Raw genomic sequence first — 24,173 nt, forward strand, 5'->3', positions numbered from 1 at the left:
TAACGTAATAGTCAAGAAATACGCATTATCAAAGATTACTCCAAAAGTTGTAATCAGATCTCGATGAAATATGACCACATGATAAACATCGGCTTTCGATTAAGTTAAAAATCATCAAAATCAGTACACCCAGTAGTATGTTAAGTATTATGTAGTTAATGTAAAGTTATGCGGATTTTCGAGAGTTTCCCTCGATTACTCTAGGATCCCATCATCAGATCCTGGTTTCCTTATCATACCACACCAGGGACCTTTCCACCAAAAAAAGAATTATCAAAATCTTTTCATAAACGACGAAGTTATCCCCGAACACACATTAAAATATATATACTAGCGACCCGCTCCGGCTTCGCACGGGTATAAAATATAATTATAGCCTATGTCATTCACTGAAAAATGATTAAAATCGATCCGGTAGTTTTGATTTATTCATTAAGGCCGTGGCCAGCACGCGTTAACTTTAGAGTAAAAGCCGGCCGGAACTGTCGCAAACGCTATGTATCGCAATTTTTAAATCTATAATATCTTCAAAAATATTCATTTAAATCATATGCTGTAAAGGGCCATATAGATCTATATTAAATCAACAATGTATTTAAGGTATTTAATTAGATAAGGATTAATACTGTATTGGTTTAAATCGCTTTGAAAATTTGCCATTATTTGTCGTAAAAAGTAAATGACAAAAAAAATGTTATTGTGGGATATCCATAAGAGAAAGACATATACCATAGCAGAGTTTTCTGTAGAACTTTTCAATGTGTATAATACTTAGTACATTATTTTGATAAAACTCGTAGGGTTCAGGCTGCGTTTGCAATGTAAGCGAAAAATTGTAATTATTTACGACATCACATTAGAAACCTCAAAAATAACAGTATTTCTCCACTACTTAATGGATATTATTAAGTCAAAACAGCTCATTTCTTAATTTTATAGGAGAGGACTTTTAATTTTTTTGTTTTCGCTTTTACTTCCTCATTTCTGGATTACTATTTATGGTACGTTTGAAATCTTTATAAAATTAATAGTTTACTTTCTTTGCTATAGTTTAAAAATCTTATATTAAATTATCAAAAGTCCTAATAAAAGACATAACAAAAAAGTGTCCTGAATTGTGACTTTATTGCAACAAAGGTGCGATATATATATATATTGAGTTTCCTTCAGCCGAATTGAGTAACCTCCTCCTTTTTTGAAGTCGGTTAAAAAAGACTTCATCCAAACCGGCAGCGGATCATTTTAACTCTCTTTTCTACTACTAATCCTTCACGATTTACTAAAAATACCGAGCTGAGCTCGGTCACCCAGGTACTATAGGTATATATAAATAAGTTACCAATTTTCAACAGACTTCAAAAAGGAGAAGGTTTTGAATTCGGTTGGTATTTTTTTGTATATACACTGATTACGATGAGATTCTTTTTTTTTTTTTTGTTCGATTAAATAAGAAATAGTTTTCATTGGGGATCATGAAAATTTAATTCAGTTTGGCTCAGAAGTTTTTATTTTATGAGCATTTTTGTTAACTTGTGCGGTGTAATTTTCACGATACTCTGCTTATATGTTGGTGCACTGATTAGTTAAAAAATTTGATCCGATCAGTGGATCAGTAGGTAGCGGATACAAATAATAGTATTTTATTAAAGTTACTAACTACGTTTGCATAAGAAAACGTGTTTCAAATTAAATTTTTAATAAGTTAGTAGCAAAAATTCTTCATAATTTTTGAGGTCAGTTTTTGTAATGTAGTTTTTTTTTTAAATTTATTTCACTCTTTCATTCTTTTATGTTTAAAATATATAAATCAAAAATGAGAACCAGAAATTAGAATCTAAGGAGTTGCTTCTAATGACATTTTCTTAAAATAAAATCTTATAAAAATAAAAATAACCGATGACTTTCTTAATCTTATTTTTCAGTAATGCTCTATTAGGATATTAGACAATGCTTTTTACGTAAAATGTGAAATGAAACAAATCCAATACTCGGTGATATTTTTTATTATGACTAGAGGTTTTTTTAAGTTACAAAACAATTAGTTATCCGTTTAATACATTTACAAAATAATGCGAAACGACTTAGTTAGTATATATTTTGTTTGATATGTATAAAATGAAAACCTCGAATTATTAATACACTTCGAATAAAATATTTACATTATAATCTTTACAATTTTATAACTAGGCACACGGAAGTAGGTTTTACTAATTCGTGTTAATTTATGCTATGTTTACACTGGAAACAAAGCACTACGCTGCGATATATTTTATATGTCGTTCACTGATTAATATTAAATAACAATAAAATAATAATTCTTTCAACAATTTAAAAAGAAATTTAAAAAAAGTAAATAACAGTAATTTGTTTTTATTATACTGATCTGAAATTTTTAAGAAACGGTGCTTACAATTTTCTATAACTCATAAAATGCTAAACGTAGCGCTAAGAATTCAGTCAACAGGTATTTTTGTCGTTCTAAGGACAATTTAACCGCTACAAGGATACAAATATTTACATTTTTTTAAATTGGAAGATAATAAATATTAAGTACTCGTATTAATAATGAGATCTCGGTTACATTAATCTCATTCAAGCGACTGACATTTTCTTCATATTTCAGAAATAGGTTTTTCCACTGTCATTACTTTTAGATTAAGTCATCGAATAATATTCATTTTTCAACACACTGTTTTATTTTCACACGTGTGACCACAGAAATAGCAGTGTGTGACATATGGATGTGTCATTTTCAGTCTTTTTACCTTTCAAATAGATAATGTAACAAAAAAAGTCGGCCAAGTGCTAGTTGTACTCGCGCACCGAGGGTTCCGTACAAACAAAATTATTACAAATATTTTTATTATATGATGTAACTAAAAATTTATGCTTTTCGCAATTTTTTCTTTATCTGTGCTATAAGACGTTGCTTCATACCAAATTTTAAGATTCTGAGTTCATGGGAAGTACCTTGACAGACAGACGGACAACAAAGTGATACTAAAAGGGTTACGTTTTTTTCTTTTGAGGTACGGAACCCTAAAAATAGAATTTTGTGTTGGCTGTAAACAAATAAATAGCAACGTACCTACAAATATCTTACAACAGTGGAAGGTCACCTTTAAAAATATTTCCAAACATTCTTAGTATTCTTTAGTTATATTAAAATATAAAATAAAGGAATTCTCTTTTACTAAAACTTTGGTTTCACTATTTATATTTACATTTTTAAGTTAAAAAATTATTTTGTATGGATAATATTACTTTTATTTTGCACTATGTTGAGTTTTAAATTTTCCAGAACAGAAGAAGTCTTCAATTTAGGACACAATAAAAATATTTAAAATTCAAAAGATAAAATATTTACACTATATTAAGATGGACATACATTTTAATCTCAATTTAATCGGAAAATCAAAATATTGATATTTGTGTATTTAAATAATTAAAATATAAATTAATCCTTATTCAAAATCATTTCGGCTTAAAATAACCTCTCTATCATTGAGGTGAATGTCACCAAATGCATTTTAACAATAACTTTCAAATAACAAAACTTTAAAATACACTACAATTAAATGCTTTAAAATAAAGTAATTTAAATACAAATAAATAACCTAAAATATTATTTACAACGAACGCCTCTAAGTACGTAACCTAAAATTTATTATAGTAATCTAAATACATTTAAGCTTGTAAAAATTGCACACATCGCTTTGGTATACGTACATACATATAGCTACATATTTACAAAGTAACGCCTAGAACGTATAATTTAGTTTTTATTGCCCGTAGTTTAGTAACCTATCGTTAGGGATCACACGCGAAGGAGCCGAGTGAGGTATGATGGCGACGCATCAGTCGAACCACTCCCAGAGGTGGCGGTAGAGGCCGTGCGCGTGCGCGGCACTGGAGGGCGCGCGCGCCGGCGGCGACTAGGAGGCGCGCGCGGCGGCGAGGAGCGGCGCGGGCGAGCGCGCGTCGTCGCGGCCGCGGGCCTCGTCTCAGAGCACGCGGTCCGCCACGCCCACGCCGCCCGCCGCGTACTGGCACGCCGACAGCGGCGCCGAGCCCGCGCGCGACACCGGCGACACCGCGCCGTAGCCGCCGCTGAAGCTCGACGAGTGCTGCTTCGCCTTCAGCCGCAGCGACGCGATCGACGACGACATCGCCGGACACGGTTCCGCGCGGTACATGCTGTACGGGTTCGGCGGTGCCGTGTACGGACAGGATGCCACTCCGCCACCGACGCTGGCGGAACCGGCGACGCCGGCCATGCCGCCTCCGCCCACTCCACCCATCGACGTCGCTGTGTTGAAGCAGTTCACGGAGCCTTGGTGATGGCTAGCGGGCACGACCGATCCGAGTGGATTGACGGGCCATGGAAAGCTCTTAGTTCCGAGCGGACTGGGTACCTTCGCAGCCCAATTGTTGTAAGGGTAGGATGAATATAAAGCGTCCGTATCCGGGAACGGTTGCATTAGACCGTTGAACTGCGTACTAAAACCATTCTTAAAATCAGCGGCCGCAGCGGCTGCTGCGTTCATAGCGTTTCTCTCACGTTTCCGCCATTTAGCTCTCCGATTTTTGAACCACACCTGCAACAAAATTATGCATTATATTTCAGTTTAACATCAAAGTTATAAGACGCTGATAAAAGTTTGATGAGATTCAAAATCTAAACGCGAGTGCAAGGGCACGGCGTACCATTAACTTTACTCATTATGAAGTTAACAGAAAGACGCGCAGCATCGGCGTATTCGAGCCACGTAGTAACAGAGGAGGCGAGGGCCGCGCCCGACCGCAGCCAACGACCCGTCTAATTGCGGTCGCGAAATGAAGATAAACGAGCATCGCGATTGGACGGGACGTCTCTGCATCGCCGCTCGCCAGGACCTCGCTCTAGCCGCAGTAAATGAGCGGTCGACGGAGCACACTGCGAAGCCTTCGGTGAGTTGACATTGTTATTTAGCAAAGGCCGAAGCCGGAGGCGGAGTGACGCGCGATAAGTCGCCGTGAGCACAGATAACGCGCGCGCTGATGTATGGCCGCGTCCGTCAGCGAGCGATCGATCGCCGACGACACCTCCGCGATAAATTGCGCAATCCACGTAGCGACTGCAATAAATATTGTGCCGGCAGCGGTATTTGTCTCACTCACTGTGGCGTGTTCACCCAGCCGAAACGGTAAATAATACCCTCTTTCCTCGGTTAAGTGAACATAAACGGTCGTTTCCACCCCATATACGAGCGTTTATTTTTCGAAACATAAATTTAGCAAATTCAGTTGGACAAGTGTCTTGGCATACAGGAAAACCATCAGATGTATTACTCAATTTTGTTTTTAAACTCGAAAACGCCATTTTAATACAATCTAAAAATAAAAACAATTTACTTGAAAATGCTCATTTTTTACTCGTTATTACCGATGAACGGGTGAAAATAGCTCCACAGGAACATGGGGGTGTTCAATAATGACAGCGGAATGATATTTATTTAGGTGCACATATGTGGAAATAATTTCCATTATTTGAATAGCGGGCAGCGCAGCGGGGCGTAGGAGACCGGAGGGTCGCGATATTGCGACGGGGCTAATCCTTTAAATATATTATTGTAGGATGTTGAGGCTGTCCTCCGACAAGCATAAGGGGAGAAAATTTTTAATGTTTCCGAAATCAATACTAATGTTTGTCTTACAATCCACTGTACCACCCTACTTTAAAACGCGTTAAGTAAATTAAATCGGCTCATAAACACCTTTTAATAAAGATTTTCGTATAATTACTGAAAACAACATCAATATTGTAAACCCCTGTATATTTTGAGTTTAATAAGGTCGTAAGTGTCATTTATTACAAAAACACGAAATAGCCAATCTCTAACAGGATTTCTTTATTTTCTTCAAATTGATTTATTTTATTTTAATTTTTTTTTTATATTGTTGGTTTAGTTTCGTGTTATCTCAGCTGCGCATATTGATGGATGTTTCTTTTAGTAAAATTAAATATAATTACTAGCTTTTAGCTTATTCTGATATGTGTACTGTGTGTCTGTGTACCAGAAAAAGCTATTTAAAATATATTTATTTTATGAATAATACCAATATGTTTATATTTAAAAATTATTTTTAATAAACATTGATTTTGTGCTAGTCGATAATGTTTAACTTAAAAATTTATTCAAAAATAAAACAGTGTTTTCACGGTAGGTCCTCCTAGAAGAGGCATCTGTTAATTAATAATAAAAAAAGTATTTAAAAGGCCACGGTATTTTCTCTGTGACACTGTTAGCGTTCACCGTACGCAGAAGAAAATAAAACAGTAAAACAGTAGGTTCAAGGATGCTATCGGGTTATCATGCGGGGCGCGTAGGCCAAGATTAATGTCCCCCATCACTGCTAATACCTTCATCGACCTGACAGCATCTTACGTTGTTCCAGTGAAACAAACTAAATATTTGCTTATTATTGTTTATTACTTAGTACATAACATATATATTAAGCCTTGTTATTGTTAATCTTGTTTATCTATTGCAGTATTTTGTTATAGACTAAATGGTTATTAAACAAATTAAGAAATAATGTAAATTCATAAGTAATATGAATGATCTTGTAAACTTATAATTCAACAATTTGATAGATGACCAATGTTGAAAATTACTTATGGCTTTATTATAACTAGAAATAAAGTATTTGTGCTACATGTTTTTTTTTTATGTCACTAGGTCGGCAAACAAGCATACGGCTCACCTGATGGTAAGCGATTACCGTAGCTTATAGACACCTACAACACCAGAAGCATCGCAAGCGCGTTGCCGACCCAATCCCCAATCCCCCCAGGAGCTCTGGTCACCTTACTCACCAACAGGAATACAATTCTGCTTGAAATCAGTATTATTTTGCTGTGATCTTCTGTAAGGTCGAGGTACTACCCCAGTCGGGCTGCTCCATATTTTGAGCAGGAAATTCCTGCTGTGCCCTACCTCAGTTAAAAGTTGGTTTGAAATTGAAAAAGAAATTTGAATTTTAAGTTTGAGTTTGCTATAGTCGAAAGAGTATAATGTTCGTGTAAGGAATTAACATCTATAAAAGAATTATACAATAAAATAATTCTAACTTTAAAACTAAAGTAACACACAACTAACACAAATCTAGAACTCCAAGTGACGAAGAAATATTAAAAGATATTAAGCTTCACAAAAACATTAAGTCTCATTGTCCGCATAATAAACGCCACAATGAAAGACGCGACCGCACTATGCGAATAATAAACCTATTTTACGGTCAGCGGGAGCAGGGTTGCTAAATTGCCTTAAATTTAAATTAAACTAGAATCACAGTTTTATTAGTGTCATCAATCAAATGACGGTCTATCAGAACGGGTACTCTTAGATCCTTGGCACGGGATTATGGTATATATTTCCCTGGCAACTGAGACCATAATTCCGTAATTTGATTTACTTCGGCACTATTCGCAAGTCAAATAAACATGGGCTCGAATAAATGGATATGAACCAGGATTTGACACGTGCGGAATTTAGGGTTGTAGTAGTTATTCGTTTGGTACATAATTTATTTTTAATTGAAATGAAAAAATTTATGGCAAAATACTAGAAAATAAAAATTCATGCTACGTATGAAATGTAATATATTAAGATAAGTAATCGAGATAACTTTAATATATATAACCATCTTTGACGTTTTTTAAGTTAGAATAAAGATAACAAAATTATTATTCCCTTAATGCAATTTTAAAAGTGCAACATAGTATGAATAATTATTATTATATTAATAAATATTAATTAATAAGAAATAAATTTCGAAATAATCAGATTTTTAAGTTGTCTCTTATAACTTAATTTGCACCTTAGCAAAGATACAGATATTTTATTTTTATGGGCCTTTTAGATTTTCATGCAACAGAAACTAATATAGTGACAGCCCTTGACTTATTAAATGCACCCTGCAGAGTAAAGAGCTACTTCCTCAATCGGAGTCGGAAAACGAATATATCGTGCCACCAACTATTATCACATTTTTTTTCACTCTTTTTGACTAATTTTTCTTTATAACCGTTTTTAAATTAGTGCAAAATAGATGAAATATAATAAACAGGTTAATCAAAATAGTGTCATTTAAATTTTTAACAACTAAATTATAAAAAAAGCATACCAGCCAACATAAATATTATACTTATTTTAGTGATCTGCGGATATATTTATTGCTAATAACATATTTAAATTGTACTAAACAACTCATATTCTACATCTAAGAATATTTCTAAAATGTTTATCTACCCACAATCAACCATGTTATGACTTGCACACTAATAAAGAAAACACAATATCAATAAATAGAGATTATGTGATTACAGAATACACAAGACGTCGGTTCGGTTTCGACACAATTCATTGAAATAAATCCGGACGAGATCCGACCGATCAAAACACTCAACATTCGGTCTATCAAAACAGGAGAAGGGAATCAGTTAGACACCTATGTAGTATCCTAGAAGCTTACTATGTTGTATTCACTGCGTGCTAGACAACATTTAACTCTTCAACTTGATATTAAAGTACAGTTTCCTGTAACAGAATTTTGTTGGCAGTATGCTCCGTAACAAATAAATTTGAAATCAGCGTCCTTAATATGCTAGTATTGCCTAACACAGGAATTGATATTTTGCGCTATTTCCATCTCAATTGTGTCTAGTTGAATTTTGGTCTTTATTTAGATATAACAGGATTGTTATTACTTTATTTTTGTTTATTTTTTGTTTTGTAATTTTATTTCGTACTTGACACTAAATAATTTTAATAATAAGCTTAGAATTTCGACGACTAAATAAAAAAATGACGCCATACAAAATGTTTGTATTGTTGTGTATGTTACATTTGAAGAAAAAAAATAAACTAAAATAATAAAATTACAAAAACTCTCTCTCCCATGTGTTATATCAGATACAATAAAAAAATAAGTCGTACGGAAGCAGCTTTTCTAGTCTTAAGAAGTCCACACGTATTCTTCTAGGTAGTTGAACGTAAATTTCATTTAATTGAAGTTTTTATTTGTTAAAATTAAATTTGGATTAACATTTTAGTGACATTTTGATAGAAATATACAAATTTTGCGATTCAAATGTCAATTTTTTTCCGAAGTTTTTCTTCCTTTAAGAAAAATTTATTAGTAGTACTATATTTGTTTATATTTCTATATTTTGTATAGCATAAAAATACTATACATGTGTAGGTAGACCATAAAGATTAACTTAAATATTTATAATACTAGAAAACCTAAAAATATCAATCCAACAAATTATTTTTATTGCAATCGAAACCAACTGTAAAACTAGACAAATAATTTTTTAATACAAATAAGAAAATACCCTAAGTTCTGAGAAAACGCAAATGGGCTTAACCGTCACAAGGCAATCGTCCGTGAAACGACTGCCGACACGTTTCATTCGCTACATATTCGTACGCATCGTATTCCGTGACAGAGTATTAACCCATCGATCCCGATGCGAATACTAGTAATTTTTGTATTATATTTCTCGTGTTCTGTTGACAGGGGCGTATGCTGTATTAACGGGGGGATTATTTACGTCGGATTTTAGAAGTTTTATTAGTGATGTTCGTTTTTTAGTATATTAACTGGAATTATATCGACATAGTAAACTCTATCTAATTTTTTAAAAACTAGCTGATCCGACAGACGTCTTCCTGTCTTGCGAACTGTCAAAGGCGTTGACTTGAAATGTTCATTACTTTTTTTTCGGAAATTTCGCAATTTCCTGCGCATTCTACATGATATTAAAAAATTTAAAAATCGTCATAAATTGGCGTCCATATTTAGCGATTAGCAAGTAGCAACACATTTAGCGATTCGTTTTTATTTATTTACGCCGAGTTGCACGAAAAGAAATTAAAATTTAAGTAGTGATTAAACTAATTTAATCGCAAGAATTGTATGAAATTCTTGTGATTAAATTAGTTTAATCTCTACTTAAATTTTAATTTTGTTTCGTGCAACTCGGCGTTAGTCTCGCTGTCCCAGCGAAAGTCTTATCGGCATGTTATTTTTGTTTTTGTGAATATATCGATTTTTAATTTTTTTTTTACATAACTATCCGATTTGGTGCAATCGTTCGTAAATTATGCGTTACATACATTTCGGCTATTTATTTTTTTTGACAGGGACGTGTACTTTATTAAAATGGGGATTATTTATTATGTCGAATTTTAGAGGTTTTAAAAGTAGTGGAATTATGTGGGTGGAGTCAATTTTTTTAAAGTATGTGACCGGGCGGAATTCGTCCCGACATACATATTTCCATTTCTTTTTTTTGCGATTGTTTCCTTTTTTGTATTATTTTCTTTAATACAAACTTTATGCTGGTAAATAAAAATTAAAATAATTGTGTTTGCTCGTAAACGAAAAAAAAAACACCCACTTCAAATACATCGACCAATAATACAACGTAAGTCAAAGTCGTACTCAAAATTTTTTGATAGGATCTCGATTAAATTTATATGTGACCACATAATAAACATCAGCTTTCGATTAAATTAAAAAACATCAAAATGGGTACATCCAGTAAAAAGTTATGCGGTATAATACAACGTAGGTCGACGAAAAAATAGTCAAGTAAGAACGCATTATTAGATATAACTCAAAAGTAGTTATTACATCTCAAATAAATTTTAATGGGACCAAATGACACGCAACAGCTTTCGATTACATTTTTTTTTTTATCGAAATCGGTCTACCCAGTCAAAAGTTCTGAGGTACCATACATTTAAAAAAATATAATCGAATTGAGAACCTCCTCCTTTTTTTTGGAAGTCGGTTAATAAGCAAATTTATTCAATTGGGTGCAGTGGTTTGGAATTTGTGGGCGTATATATTTAATATTTCGGTGATCCATTTTTCAGAATTTAGAGATTTTATTAGTAATGTTTTTTTTTTCAGTATATTAAATGGAATTATATCGATAGAGTCAAGTGAGTTTCGCATTATACTAATAGTTTGATAGTGAAGTTTGTTTCTATAATAATATATTAAAAATAGAATGATATCGACAAAGTCGAGTAGATTGAAAATAAAAATACAAAAAGTTCTTCTTACTTCTACTTAACTTCTATCAAACAATATTAATATCAATACAAAAACACTTGAGCATTACTTGAAATACTGCATACAACAGTACGCCAATTGAAATAGAGATACGTTCGTTACTATCAGTACAACTGTTTGCGTAAGACGCAAAAACATTTTAGTACTAGGGAAAAAGCTCAGTTACGCACCCGCCGACAGGGCAGGAGGCACGTAACATTATTTATTTTACGTGGCCCGCTCCGGACGGTATTTTACAATGCTTTTAGAGCATGTCGCCTGTCGATGCTCGCAAACAGTTTAGCGAACCAACTATTTTCCTAACTCGATTTTCACTAACGAACAATCGCCGGCAGACAGACGGTTTACATATTCCGATTCGTTTTTTACATCTGTGCTGTAGCGAAAATTTGTATAGCAACGTTTTAGTGTCGAGTAAATACCGCTTCAATCGTATAAATAACTATTTAGTAAAAATAAATATATATTTTATAATACATCAAGTTTTGTAATAGCAATTACAACCAATTGGGAGGAGTAAATCACAAGACGACATTTAAAAGTGAATTATTATATTATTAGTTAAGTACCACGTTCAGCAGGAAATAAATTTGTAAACAGCGTTTAAAACATGTTACTAAATTAAATCACAATATATGAATCACATTAACACTGCGTAAACAGATGACGCCGGTACTTATGAACAAATTTTTAAAGCATAAAATTTAATATAATGTAAAATTGAAAATACAGCGATATCGTGCGGTTCGAAATGTCACTCATAATTCGCAAGTGTGGTAAAGAAAACATCGTATTAACATATCATATTTTAAGAGCCAATAAGCAGGCAATGACCCTAATGAGTGGGTAACAAAAATAATGTCGGGCGATTTATCGGTGCGCGCGCGCACAGATTTATTGAGAGATGCACAGACGAACGCACGCTAATCCCCGCGTCAGGGCTGTCACGTGGTTAAAATGTGTCGGTAATTTTATGTTTCATTAGTTGCTAATGATTTTATCGTCTGCTGTTTTTTTTTAAATACGCTAAGAATATAAAATAATTAAATCTCTTGAATATAGTCTAAGAAAATATAATACGATATTGGTATGGCAATAAAATTGTTACGTATGTATTTTGTATAGGATACAAAGTAATATATAGCCTTTTCGTAATAATTATCAACCTTGATAGTTTATGTAATTCAGCGCCTAAATATACGTTTCTTTTATCACGAAATCATTTTTTTTTAATTTTTAAGAAACACTGGAACGCGTTGAATAAAAACTGTTTGTTTAAATTTTTTACTAGATTATGTACAAATAGTACTGCAGGTCTAAATTAACTAAGAAGTGATAGTTCCGATTTTCTTGTAATCACTATAAACATTATTTTCGTTGATGAATAGTTATGAAAATATTAACAATTTGAGTAGTTAAGACAACCCTACTAACAAGGAGAAATAACGTTTTAAAGAGCACACGCCGCCTTTCAGTACAGACTGCAACGACTCGAAATTAATATCTAACACTTGAAATGTACCAGCTTCAACTCTGAATATATCGATTTACACATATCTGTAAAGTATTTCAGTTTAATTATAAATTAACAAGGCTATTTAAAGGCATATGAGAGATGGTAATTATGCAAAAGATTGATTCAAATGAATGTTTATAAGTGTGACTTAGTATGTAATATGAACTAGTAATTAATCAATTTCTAAAAGTTAAGAGACTATTAAACAGGTGCAATGAAATCTTTTGACCTAACTTAAGGTAACACAGCAATGCAGTGATCTAAATTGAGCGCTATCAAACCACATAAGCGTATATAAACAAACTTATATGACTATCATAAAAAAATATCGTAAAATTCTCAACATAACGTGACATTATCAAGAATTTGCTTAAACAGCACGTTTTGAAGCTTAACACGATGACATTAATACTTCACATTGCGAAGAAACCGAAAAATATTCTACGTATCCGGAACATTGTAAATAGTACAAGCCGAGTTGAACCGCAGAATCTCTAATAGGGTCTTCCAAAACTATTGACAGTGTGTGGATACGATCACATTTAAGCCGTGGATTATGAAAAGACCGAAATAGATGCTTCAAATCCTCAAGGATTAAAGGATTTCGTGTTCCGTTCGACGGAGAGCTACAAAAATATATCGAATGCGCGCCGGATGCAACGATTAGTTTAAACATCGCGCTCGTTAATATTGTGATACACCTTCATATACCGTGAAACAATGACGTGCAAAGTCAATTATGCCTATTCGATTGTAAAAGTGTGTAAATCTTTGCATAATTCTTGAGAATTGTTTATCCTGCTATCTCTATATGGTTAATATTTGAATGCGCTAAATTTTTTATATCTATGCAATTTGATGTGGCGACGAGTGATTACTTTGGTGTGACAACAAAGGGACAGCGTTGCAAATACTCAGTCAGTCAGTCAGACAGTCAGTCAGTCAGTCAGCTCAGACTGTTGCAGTCCACAGCTGGATATGGCCTCCCAAAGTTCGCGCCAGACATTCTGGTATTCCGCAATCCTCATCCAGCCTACACCGGCAATCTTACGTAGATTGTCGGTCCAGCGGGACGGAAGACTTCCCAGACTGCGATTGCTAAGAGGTGATCTCCACTTCAGGACACGTCTGTTCTAACCGCTATCAGTCCTGAGACACAAGTGACCAGACCACAGGTGACCAGATCACTGCCACTTCAACTTACTAATTCTGTGGGCTTTCGTTCTCTCATGGATATTCTCATTTCTAAACCTATCTAAGAGAGAAACCCCAAGCATCACCCGTTCCATTACGCGCTGAGTGACTTTAAACTTGTGGACCAGTCCCTCCGTTATTGTCCACGTCTCGGAATATACTCGCTTCTACGAAATATGTACGCTTAATACTAAATCAAAATAGTCTATTGTATTGTAATGTTACTAACACGGCTTAGCTGGTTTAAATAAATAAAAAATAGATAAGGCTTAGACTTACCCTAACTCTCGCCTCAGTGAGGTTAGTCCACATAGCGATTTCCTCACGTGTTGACATATCAGGATAACGGTTCCGTGCGAAGGTCGCCTCCAACTCCTGGAGTTGCTGGCTGGTGAAGTGCGTGCGTTGCCGTCTTTGCCTCTTGTTCTTCTTGTCTCCTTTATCGTCAAGGGAGGGTTCATCAGGTCCCACTCCAGGCGTCGTTGATTCCGTCTTGATCGTCGGCTCCGTGAGAGGGCGACCTATAAATAATACTACTATGAATCAACTAGTTATTATGCGAATTTATAATAATAGTTTTTTGATTTTTGATTTTAATATATTTTTAATATATAAGATATATAAAAAATATATTAAAATATAAGATATAAGATATATATAAGATATTTTTATTTTTTTTTTATATTCCGTATCGGTAAATTTTCACTATATGTAAGATACTTATAAGAACATATGCCTAACGTAATGTCTAATTTCTGGTTTTGTCTACTAGCGATAGATTTTTCAAACAATTTGTATGGAGCTTACGTCAAATTTCTATCTCTAGTAATCAAATTCAGAGATGGACAAAATATTGGAACTGGGCGATATATATTAAAGGATTGTGGTCAGATTTGTAGACTAATAAAAAAAGTCATAACGGGCTAACTAATAAATTTGGTTTATGTGTGTAGCCTATCTATATGTGTATATCAGCCTATCGCAGTCCACTGTTGGACATAGGCCTTCACAAGTTCGCGTCAAAAAATGGCGTGAACTCATGTGTGTTGCCCATAGTCACCACGCTGGGCAGGCGGGTTGGTGACCGCAGGGCTGGCTTTGTCGCATCGAAGACGCTGCTGCCCGTCTTCGGCCTGTGTATTTTAAACCAGCAGTGAGATGGTTATCCCGCCATCGGTCGGCTTTATAAGTTGGTAACAAGGTGGTAATTGAACTGTGTTATCCCTTAGTCGCCTCATACGACACCCACGGCAAGAGAGGGGTTGGCTATATTCTTTATTGCCGTAACCACACTGCTTGTATGTGTTTAATAGCTTTTTTATACAATAACATCTCTACATGTCTTTATACTGTCAGTTAGAGCAAACATGATTGCTCGAAGGTTTGCTCGTTGCTCAGCCCAAGTTAAGATTCAAAGAAGATCTTTTAAGAGCATACTGTACCTCGTTGTATAGGTGTAGCTTGTGGGCTGATTATACAAAGAAAAGAAACAGTGACCTCGGCGTCCTCTACAATAATGCATTCAGGATATTGTTGGAGCTGCCCCGATGCTACAGCGCCTCAGGCATGTTTACAGACGAAATAACCAACTGCTTCCACACCAGTAGTATAAGGGGCAGCCCAAACAGTGTGCTGATGATGATCGCGGAAAGTTTTGACTGCTTCTACCTCCGGCATTGCTGCGATAGACACCTTGCGATACAAATGCCGGAGCGAAAGCTTTAAATATTAATTATTATCATTATTCATATTTGATACTGTGTTATTGTAATTATTTGTTTTAGTTTTAATATAATGAAATTGTTGTTAAAATTAATTATTTGTATTTGGTATGATTTATTATTATTATGATTTTATTATTGTATTTGCAAATTGTCGTGACATCCATTAATTTTAGTTGTATTTATGTTATCTATTGTAAGAAGAATTGTTTTATGGGTCATTTGTTACCTGAAATAAAGAATTATTATTATTATTATTATTATTATTATTATTAAATGATGACATTTATATTCTTATCATGTCAATAAATAGTGGAAAACCGATGACCAATGATTTACTTGAAATTACTAACAAATAGTATAATGAAAAATTACCTACTTGTACTAATGACGTCATACATTGCGTTCTTCATTTAAAATACACGTGACAACTCTTTACTAGTTCTAATTTTGTTTCCCTTAAAGAAAATGTTTGTAAATTTTTAGCATTTTTTGATTGCAAATTAATCATATATATACTTTCTGTAGAAATCTATTCATGCACACCGAAACTCGTCAATGAAACAACACGCTCCTTATAACTTTTTCTAAAAGCTGTTTACGTATTACGTAAAAATCCCGTTTATATTCCGATATATCTATGCCACTAATCCGCTATGCGACACTTGAAATGCTACATAATAAACTCAAGTATACCACAGGATAAAAATAATTTCAACTGCTTACAAATAAAAAATATTGAATCATGACCGACGGTAGCGCGCCGCTAATACCGTGGATTAGGCGCAAGCGCACCCAACTTTTACGACGCAGCTGTAAATTCGTTGTTCTCAATGATCGACGTGACATCGTAAAGTAATTTATGATGAAGATAATAAATTTATCTATTTTTTCTCTGTATTGTCTATTTTTATTTTATCGGATAACAATAGTTTACGTAAATAATAATAATCCTTGTTAACATGCACTTGATTTATTTAATAAATTTAACCTACAATGACTTGTTACAAGAAACCTAAAATTGAAGCACTAATTGCTGCTTATTATAACTTTTGTAAATATTTCGTTCGAATTCAACGCCATTCTGTCATTATAAAATTATTTCAAGTAGTTATTTGGTTTGCCAAATTAGATCGAACATATTTTAAGGGTAATTATATAGGACCAAATGTCGAGTAAACAGAACTACATAGAGGGGACAAGTGATAGGAGTTATTACATCAATACATTCCTGATAAGCGCGATCGCAATCAACACATATTGGTTTAGTCGAAATCCCTGTGTCAATGAACCGCTCGCATGCTATAATTACTCTCTGTTTTAGCTTCGAACTGGGTTAAGGTAACGATTTTGATATCAGGAATTGCACATCAGAACCTAATAAAGTGCATCAGCTCTGTATGTATATGTCCGACACTAATAACAACTAACTAACTAACTAATAACTATCGTAGAGAAGGTAACAATAACCAGCATATGGTGTAAAGCGTAAATGTATAGAGAAGATACCATACTGATATATACCTGACCCAACGAACTTAGTACCGTCATGGTTTTTGCGTGAATATACGGATTTTTTACAAATTTTCTTTAAGACAAACCTTGACGCAATTTGGCGCATTCATTCGGAAGCTATGCGGCGACTTATTATTTTTCTTTACATAGCGAGCAATGTCAATTTAAAAATAAATACAAACATTATTATTAACAACTCGTAACGCGCTACAAAGCAATGGTACTTTTCTCGTCAAGGATAAGAAATTAAGGCTATTACAAGTTGTACCTCTGATGTTTGAATAAAACACACGGAATATCTTTGGAGACATAGAGGTTTCCTATACCTGCTATCTACGAGAAGTAGAACTATCAGTCAAGAAAGAACTGAAACTATTTTTCATTCAAACATCATCAGACGAAAAGGTATCGTCATTGGTTCTGTCTCAACGTTTAGATCTACTATTTAAATTATATTTATTTCGTTACATATTTGTGACTTAGTGGAATTATTAAGTCACAAATATGTAATACAATATGTAATTACATATTGTACCTATATTATGTAATAATGTATACAAACTATATATGAACTATAAGAACTTATTTGCTTCTTTTTTTGTCCTAAAGCTAACCAAATGACCAAAATTAATTGTGTTTGCTGGCAAATGAAAAAAACCGGCTTTAATTACATCGATAAGTAATACAACGTAGGTAGACGAAAAAATAGTCAAGTAAATACGCATTAACAAAGATTACTCCAAAAGCTATAATTAGATCTCGATGAAATTTAAATGTGACCACATGATAAACAATCTACTTTCGATTAAATTAAAAATCATCAAAATCGGTACACCAAGTAAAATGTTATTCGAGTTTTCGAGAGTTTTCCTCGATTTCTCTGGGATCCCATCATCAGATCCTAGTTTCCTTATCATGGTACCACACTTAGGATATCGCCTTTCCAACAAAAAAAGAATTATCAAAATCGGTTCATAAACGACGAAGCTATCCCCGAATATACATTAATTTTTTTTATATACGGTCAAATTGAGTAACCTCCTCCTTTTTTTTAGTCGGTTAAAAACCAGTTCACTTTTTACAATCACAATTTTCGTACGTTGTGTTGACATAATTTTATTTTGCAAATGTAAAACATAATTTTGATATACGATTATAAAGAAATTTGGTCTTATCGCACTTGTTAATAGTATAACTTAGTATAAAATATATCGTTTTTTCTATGTGTATGTATAGGTTACTACTGTTTTGATAAATAAAAATTGACAGGCGTTCAAGTGTTTTCGCATATGTGTGTTCGTCATGTTCACATGTCTTCAATCCACATTTTTTTCACGTTTTCATTATACGAGTATATCGAAAGTGATTTTTAAAATGTACTGAACAGTTCAAAACTAACTCAAAAATAAATCTCAAAATTAATTAATTGATTATAGATCTAAAGATATCATTTTGCTCACTAGGAATAAAAAAATTTTTAACGTAAATTTCGAATAATTGATTGGATTGTTATTGCAGGCTCTAAAACTACATGCTCTATGCACAAAAATTGTAGCTATTCCATTTAGGGGACATGCATTAATTACGTGAGCTATATTTCGATCAGTTTAGACCCCCCCCTCCCCTCCCCCAGGTGAGATTTAGTGAGTTTGGCTGGAAATATTTTAAAAATATTTTAAACTAAATTTATTTTTATTATTCGGGGAAATAAAAAACAGTTCAGGTATATTATAGTTCAATTAATTTAAATAAAATCCAAAACAGAAACATATAAAAACATGTTGTTATTTTTTTAACCCCCCCCCCCCCCGATTTAAATGAGATTTGATGAGATTTCATTGGACCCGTCCCCCCATTCTGAGCTCAAGTAATTAATGGATGTCCGCTTATCTTAGAACATAAGATATCTATATATACGTGAAGCAAAAACTTTGTATCCCTTTAAAAAAAAATTATGCGGACGGAGGAATATTAAATTTCGTAAACTTACAAGTTTATATAGAGAAAAAGGGCAGAATGCTAATATTTTATTAAAGTTATGCATAAAATATATAAAATCTATAAAAAACATTACACACACACTAAAATGTATTTGAGACACACGCGCATACTGTTTTGTTGATTGTTAAATTCTGAAGTCAAATATAAAATGTTTAAAAAGGGTTCTTTATTTTCATTATAATTTGGTTTGCTTTGGTTAATTTTTTTTAATTATGGTCGAATTTCGACCTCTTGGCGACCAATAGTTCCAACAAATGTTTCAATGCATCCTAATGGCCTCAAAACATCTAAGGTTTTTTCTCATTGCCACGTACGTGACGAATTATTAAAATAAAAAGTGGCACTTGAAAACTCAGTGGTCACTTGTATTTTACTTCACCAATTTTTTTAATTTTTGGTCAACCATTTCTGCTTGTATATTTTATGTTTTTGAATATTCTAATTGTTTAAGCTTTGTTTGTCGAGTATGAATCAAAAAATTTTGTCTTGTTTTTATCTTTACTTATTTGTGATTTTTGGTGTGTGTGATTGTATTGCTTTTGTTACTTTATATTTATTATATCTTAATAGTTGTTACCTCATTAAGTGCGGTGTTACTTATTTGTAAATTAGAAGGTGTTAGTATTTTTTTTTTTTGTTATTATCAGTTATATAATTTTCTTACTATTAAATAATACATAAGAAGCAAAACAAGTCATAAAAATTATTAAAATAAAGAGAACAATAACAGTACCTATGTGTTAATAGTCATACATAATAAAAGCGTAGGTAAATGATAAAGACTTCGCTTATCTACTACTATGATATGTTTTATTTGTAATTTTATATTATAATCGGATTAAATACGCCAATTTTATTACATTAACTTATCTTGATTGAAGACAAATTAAATAATTTACAAATTTATGTGTCGTAGACTATTAATTTATAAAATTAGTAGTTATTAGTTTTTTTTTTTATCGCTTTATCCGTTAAACAAAAATTTATACTCTCGAGAAACTTTTTAAAAGTGTTTTAATTAAATCATACTACAATTCGACTTAACATAATTATCCTAACTAACAGTTTTAAAAGCCACTGACGCGTTAAAGACAAATAAACTAAAAACGATTTTGTTCCTAGTAAAGATAAGGCTTGACGAAGTATAGCTCAAAGGAATATCAAAAGAGTTTACTTAAGATAATATGCATTATGCAGAGACACCTTAATTTGCTAATTGACTCAAACCAACCAGTGATGCATACGAGTGAGATCAACGTTATCTGTCATTTATTTCCAGTGTTGTAATGCGATACCCTAATAGCAATGGTTAAGCTTGTAGAAAATTATTGGGTGTTACGTATAAGGGACTTTTTGACTGTTGGGAATTTCTAAAAGTTATTTTATACAATACTAGCGACCCACCCCGGCTTCGCACGTATGCAATGCTGATACAAATTATTTGTCGTAAAAAGTAAAGGATAAAAAAGGTGTTATGGGTTAAAATCAAAATCAAAATCAAAAATAGCTTTATTCAAATAGGCTCTAAGAGCACTTTCGAATCGTCATTTTACAAATCAAAACTTTAAAAATAAATTATTATTTTTGTAAAAGTGAAGCTACCACCGATTCGGAATGTAGATTCTGCAGAAAAGAATCGGCAAGAAACTCCGCAGTTACTCTTTTGAAAATAAATATAAACTGTGTTTTAGTACAAAATTAGAAACATGTTATCCCTACGAGATAGACATATACCATATAGACTTTAAAATGGTCTACAAAAAAGTCCGCATAACATAACATAACTCTAGTACATTACTTTGATCTATCCCGTAGGCTTCAGCCAGCGTTTGCAATGTAAGCGCAAAAAAATGTGTTTAGTTACGACATCACATTAGAAACCTCTAAAACAATCAGTGTTCCTCTACTATATTATGCATGTATTATACATATAAACCTTACTCTGGAATCACTCTATTTACTAAAGAAAACCGCATCAAAATCCGTTGCGTAGTTTCAAAGATCTAAGCATACAGACAGCGAGAAGCGACTTTGTTTTATATTACGTAGTGATTAATAATTCTATGTGTCCTACATCTTGTTGTTGGTCAAAAACTCACAAGTATTGTTTTATATAAAGTTTTCAGCATTAACAATAACTGACAGTATTTTTCAATGACATAAGAAATTAGAGGCAATAAAGCAAATTAATATTTGTAATATTGGCCAAGTTAAAAAGGTAGAACACCGTATTAAAAATAATCAATCTGTAGGTATATTTATCGTAGTATAATGAACAAGGTGGGGATTAAGGTTTCAGTTTGAACAGGACGCTACCGCTTGCATTCGCGGGCGATTACGATACGTGTCGATAGTCGATACGGCTGATAAGTGTTATCATCGATACGCTTTGTGCGCCCGCCGACCCATCCATCACTCGAAATAACCTTTGCGTTTGGCCGACGACACTAGTAAAGGTAAATAGCGCATTTAACATGTGTTTCGATATAGATACATGATTCCACTTCACGTTCGACACTCGTTTTTGATAACACATTGCCTTTAATGTTGAATTCTGGTTATATAACGAGTGCTACTTGTGACAGCGTTTACTCTTCCTGTATCTGGATAGATATCATTTTTAATGAATACTAAATTTTGTTGCAATAGATTTCAGTTCAGTACATAAATACTTTAACTAGACAGGAAGCACAAATAGAGTATTTTATCGATAAACGTACAAGTTATTTAGAGTACCAATTTATTCATGTATTTAAGATCTGTTAGTGAACTCTGTAAACTTTAGGAATTAAAAAAATCATGCTATATAGTAAGAAGAAAGATTGATATATAATTATCATTAAAAACAGCATATATTACACGCGTGAGGCTGGTAGTCTGAGCGACAATATTTGTATGAGCCTTATAGCAACTCGCACCGTATTTACTCCTAGATTTCCCGACTCATTCAGTTTGCGCAGTTTTGATTCTGTCAATTTCGTCTGTTAACTGTCTTTAGTAAAATGTTCTATTTCTTTTTGATACACAACATTTAAATATTGTAGTATATACCGAGAGACGATCATTCAGGATTGAAAAAGTTTGTCTCTACAACGAACTTAAGAAAAGATTAGTTGACTTCGGCGTCTTATGAGCGCGGTGATAAGAAGTATTTAAAGCTAAAACATTTTAACTACCTAAATGAATACTCGTTGATTACTCGGCGTGATTCATAATAAAGTATAATATAATAATCGTATAGCTTTAGCTTAGATTTTTTCAACCGATGCATATCGTGATAGTAGGTATGTAGGTTAATACTCTACATATTTTCCTGAAGGTACTCGATATTTATTGTAAATATTATTATTACACAAATCTCTATTTGTGTTGTTAAGAATTTGAAATTATTAGAGTGTACAGCTGCATGTTCAAATGAGTGAATGTTTGTTATCATTTTCGATGATCTTTAGGAAGCAGATACTTAAAAAGCCGAATTGCTACATAAGTTCAAAGCTAGTAGAAAGTAAAGAAAGAAAGAAAAAAGATAAACTTTTTTTATTGGCCTACCAGTATACAAGCGTTGAAATAATACAAACATTACAAAAATACAATGAAATACAGTGAAAAAAAATGACGAGGAATACATAGATTGAACTAAAAAAGTATAGGCTAACTAGGTTACTGCTCCAGCATTGTTTTTGACAGCAAAGATATGCTGCCAAAAACGCTGATATTCTGGCAGAACCTCCTAGGTATGTAGGTATATATGTATACTAGCTGATCCCGCAAACGTTGTTTTGCCTTATATGTTATGAACCACCTTATTCCCCCCCCCCCTTTATAACTTAGGGATATGAAAATTAAATGTTGGCCGATTTTTAGACCTACCCGATATGCACACAAAATTTCCTAAAAATCGGTCCAGCCGTTTCGGAGAAGTATGGTAACTAACATTGTGACACGAGAATTTTATATATAAGTAGAAAGAAGTATATTAATACAAATATGTATGACATACACGCACGGTCATTTCATTCCATCTACATTAAGCAAACAAATGCTTGCTTTATAGGTAGTTGCCAACTTGTCATATTTTTAACCAACTTCAAAAAAGGAGGAGGTTCTTAATACGACTGTATTTTGTTTGTATGTTAAATCAGAACTTTTGGACCGATATCGACTCTTTTTTTTAGTCGAAAGGTAATACTGGTCATGTGGACCCGTTTAAATTTAATCAAGATCTGACAAGTACTTTTTGGGCAATCTCTATTAATGCGTATTTACTTGTCTACTTTTTCGTCTACCTACGTTGTATTATTGGTCGATGAAATTGAAGTCGGTTTTTATTTGTTTGCGAGTAAACATAATTATTAAATGTAAATAATACATATACAAGATTCAGCCTGTAACATCCCAGTGCTGGGCATAGGCCTCTTTCTCTATATAGGAGAAGGAATGTACATATAGGGAAGTGTTGTACTAATTAAATTAATTAGACGACACTCTGGTGTATTGGTGTGTGTGCCGTGCAGGTCCCTCAGCCCTGACGGTCGCGGGTTCCTGCTCGGAATGGGTATTTTTGTTTATACAAATATGTATTTCAAATTCGGGTGTCTGCTCTCATGGGTCTCCCCATAATCCCTCGGAGAGGCCTGTGGCAGAGGAATATTATGTTGAAGCTAGTCAAATGTCAAAAAATATATTTGTGTACTCACTGTCGTCTGTAAGTTTCCGATCGCGCCGAGGCCGCGGCGGCGCATATAGCGAGGACTGGTCAACGCCAGAACCGCCTGAAGCGAGAGATGAATGACCGCTGTCTCGAAACTCGCCAGTCTCTGCCCATACTGTAACAAAAACATTACTGAAATTAATTTGTATTTCATATTTCATTGTATTTAGTTTCTTCGTCATATACAGCTACTTTTGTACCATTATTGATATGATATGTACTACTTATATAATAAATTATGAAAAAATTGAATACTGTTAGGAAATTAGTAAACAACTCATGTTGTGTTCCTATCATGTCAACCTAAACTTAAATTTAATTGTGTACAAAACTTTTATTCACTTTATGTTTCATCTATCGCATGTTATAGTCTCTTATAGAT

General features: G+C 33.4%; 1 protein-coding gene across 1 annotated transcript in view; it reads right to left on the minus strand.

Moving 5' to 3' along the window:
* Nucleotides 1–4,004: 4,004 nt before the first annotated feature.
* Nucleotides 4,005–24,173, minus strand: part of LOC123655970 (pituitary homeobox homolog Ptx1) — a 44,132-nt gene continuing 23,963 nt past the window's right edge. Inside the window, exons 2-4 of the mRNA XM_045591705.1 lie at nt 23,778–23,906; nt 14,123–14,364; nt 4,005–4,598 (exon numbers count right to left, since the gene is read on the minus strand). Of these exons, the coding sequence (XP_045447661.1) occupies nt 4,005–4,598; nt 14,123–14,364; nt 23,778–23,906 (965 nt within the window). The remainder of the gene's footprint in view (nt 4,599–14,122; nt 14,365–23,777; nt 23,907–24,173) is intronic.

The sequence above is a fragment of the Melitaea cinxia genome, chromosome 8, assembly GCF_905220565.1.
Source record: "Melitaea cinxia chromosome 8, ilMelCinx1.1, whole genome shotgun sequence".
Classification (NCBI taxonomy): Eukaryota; Metazoa; Arthropoda; class Insecta; order Lepidoptera; family Nymphalidae; genus Melitaea; species Melitaea cinxia.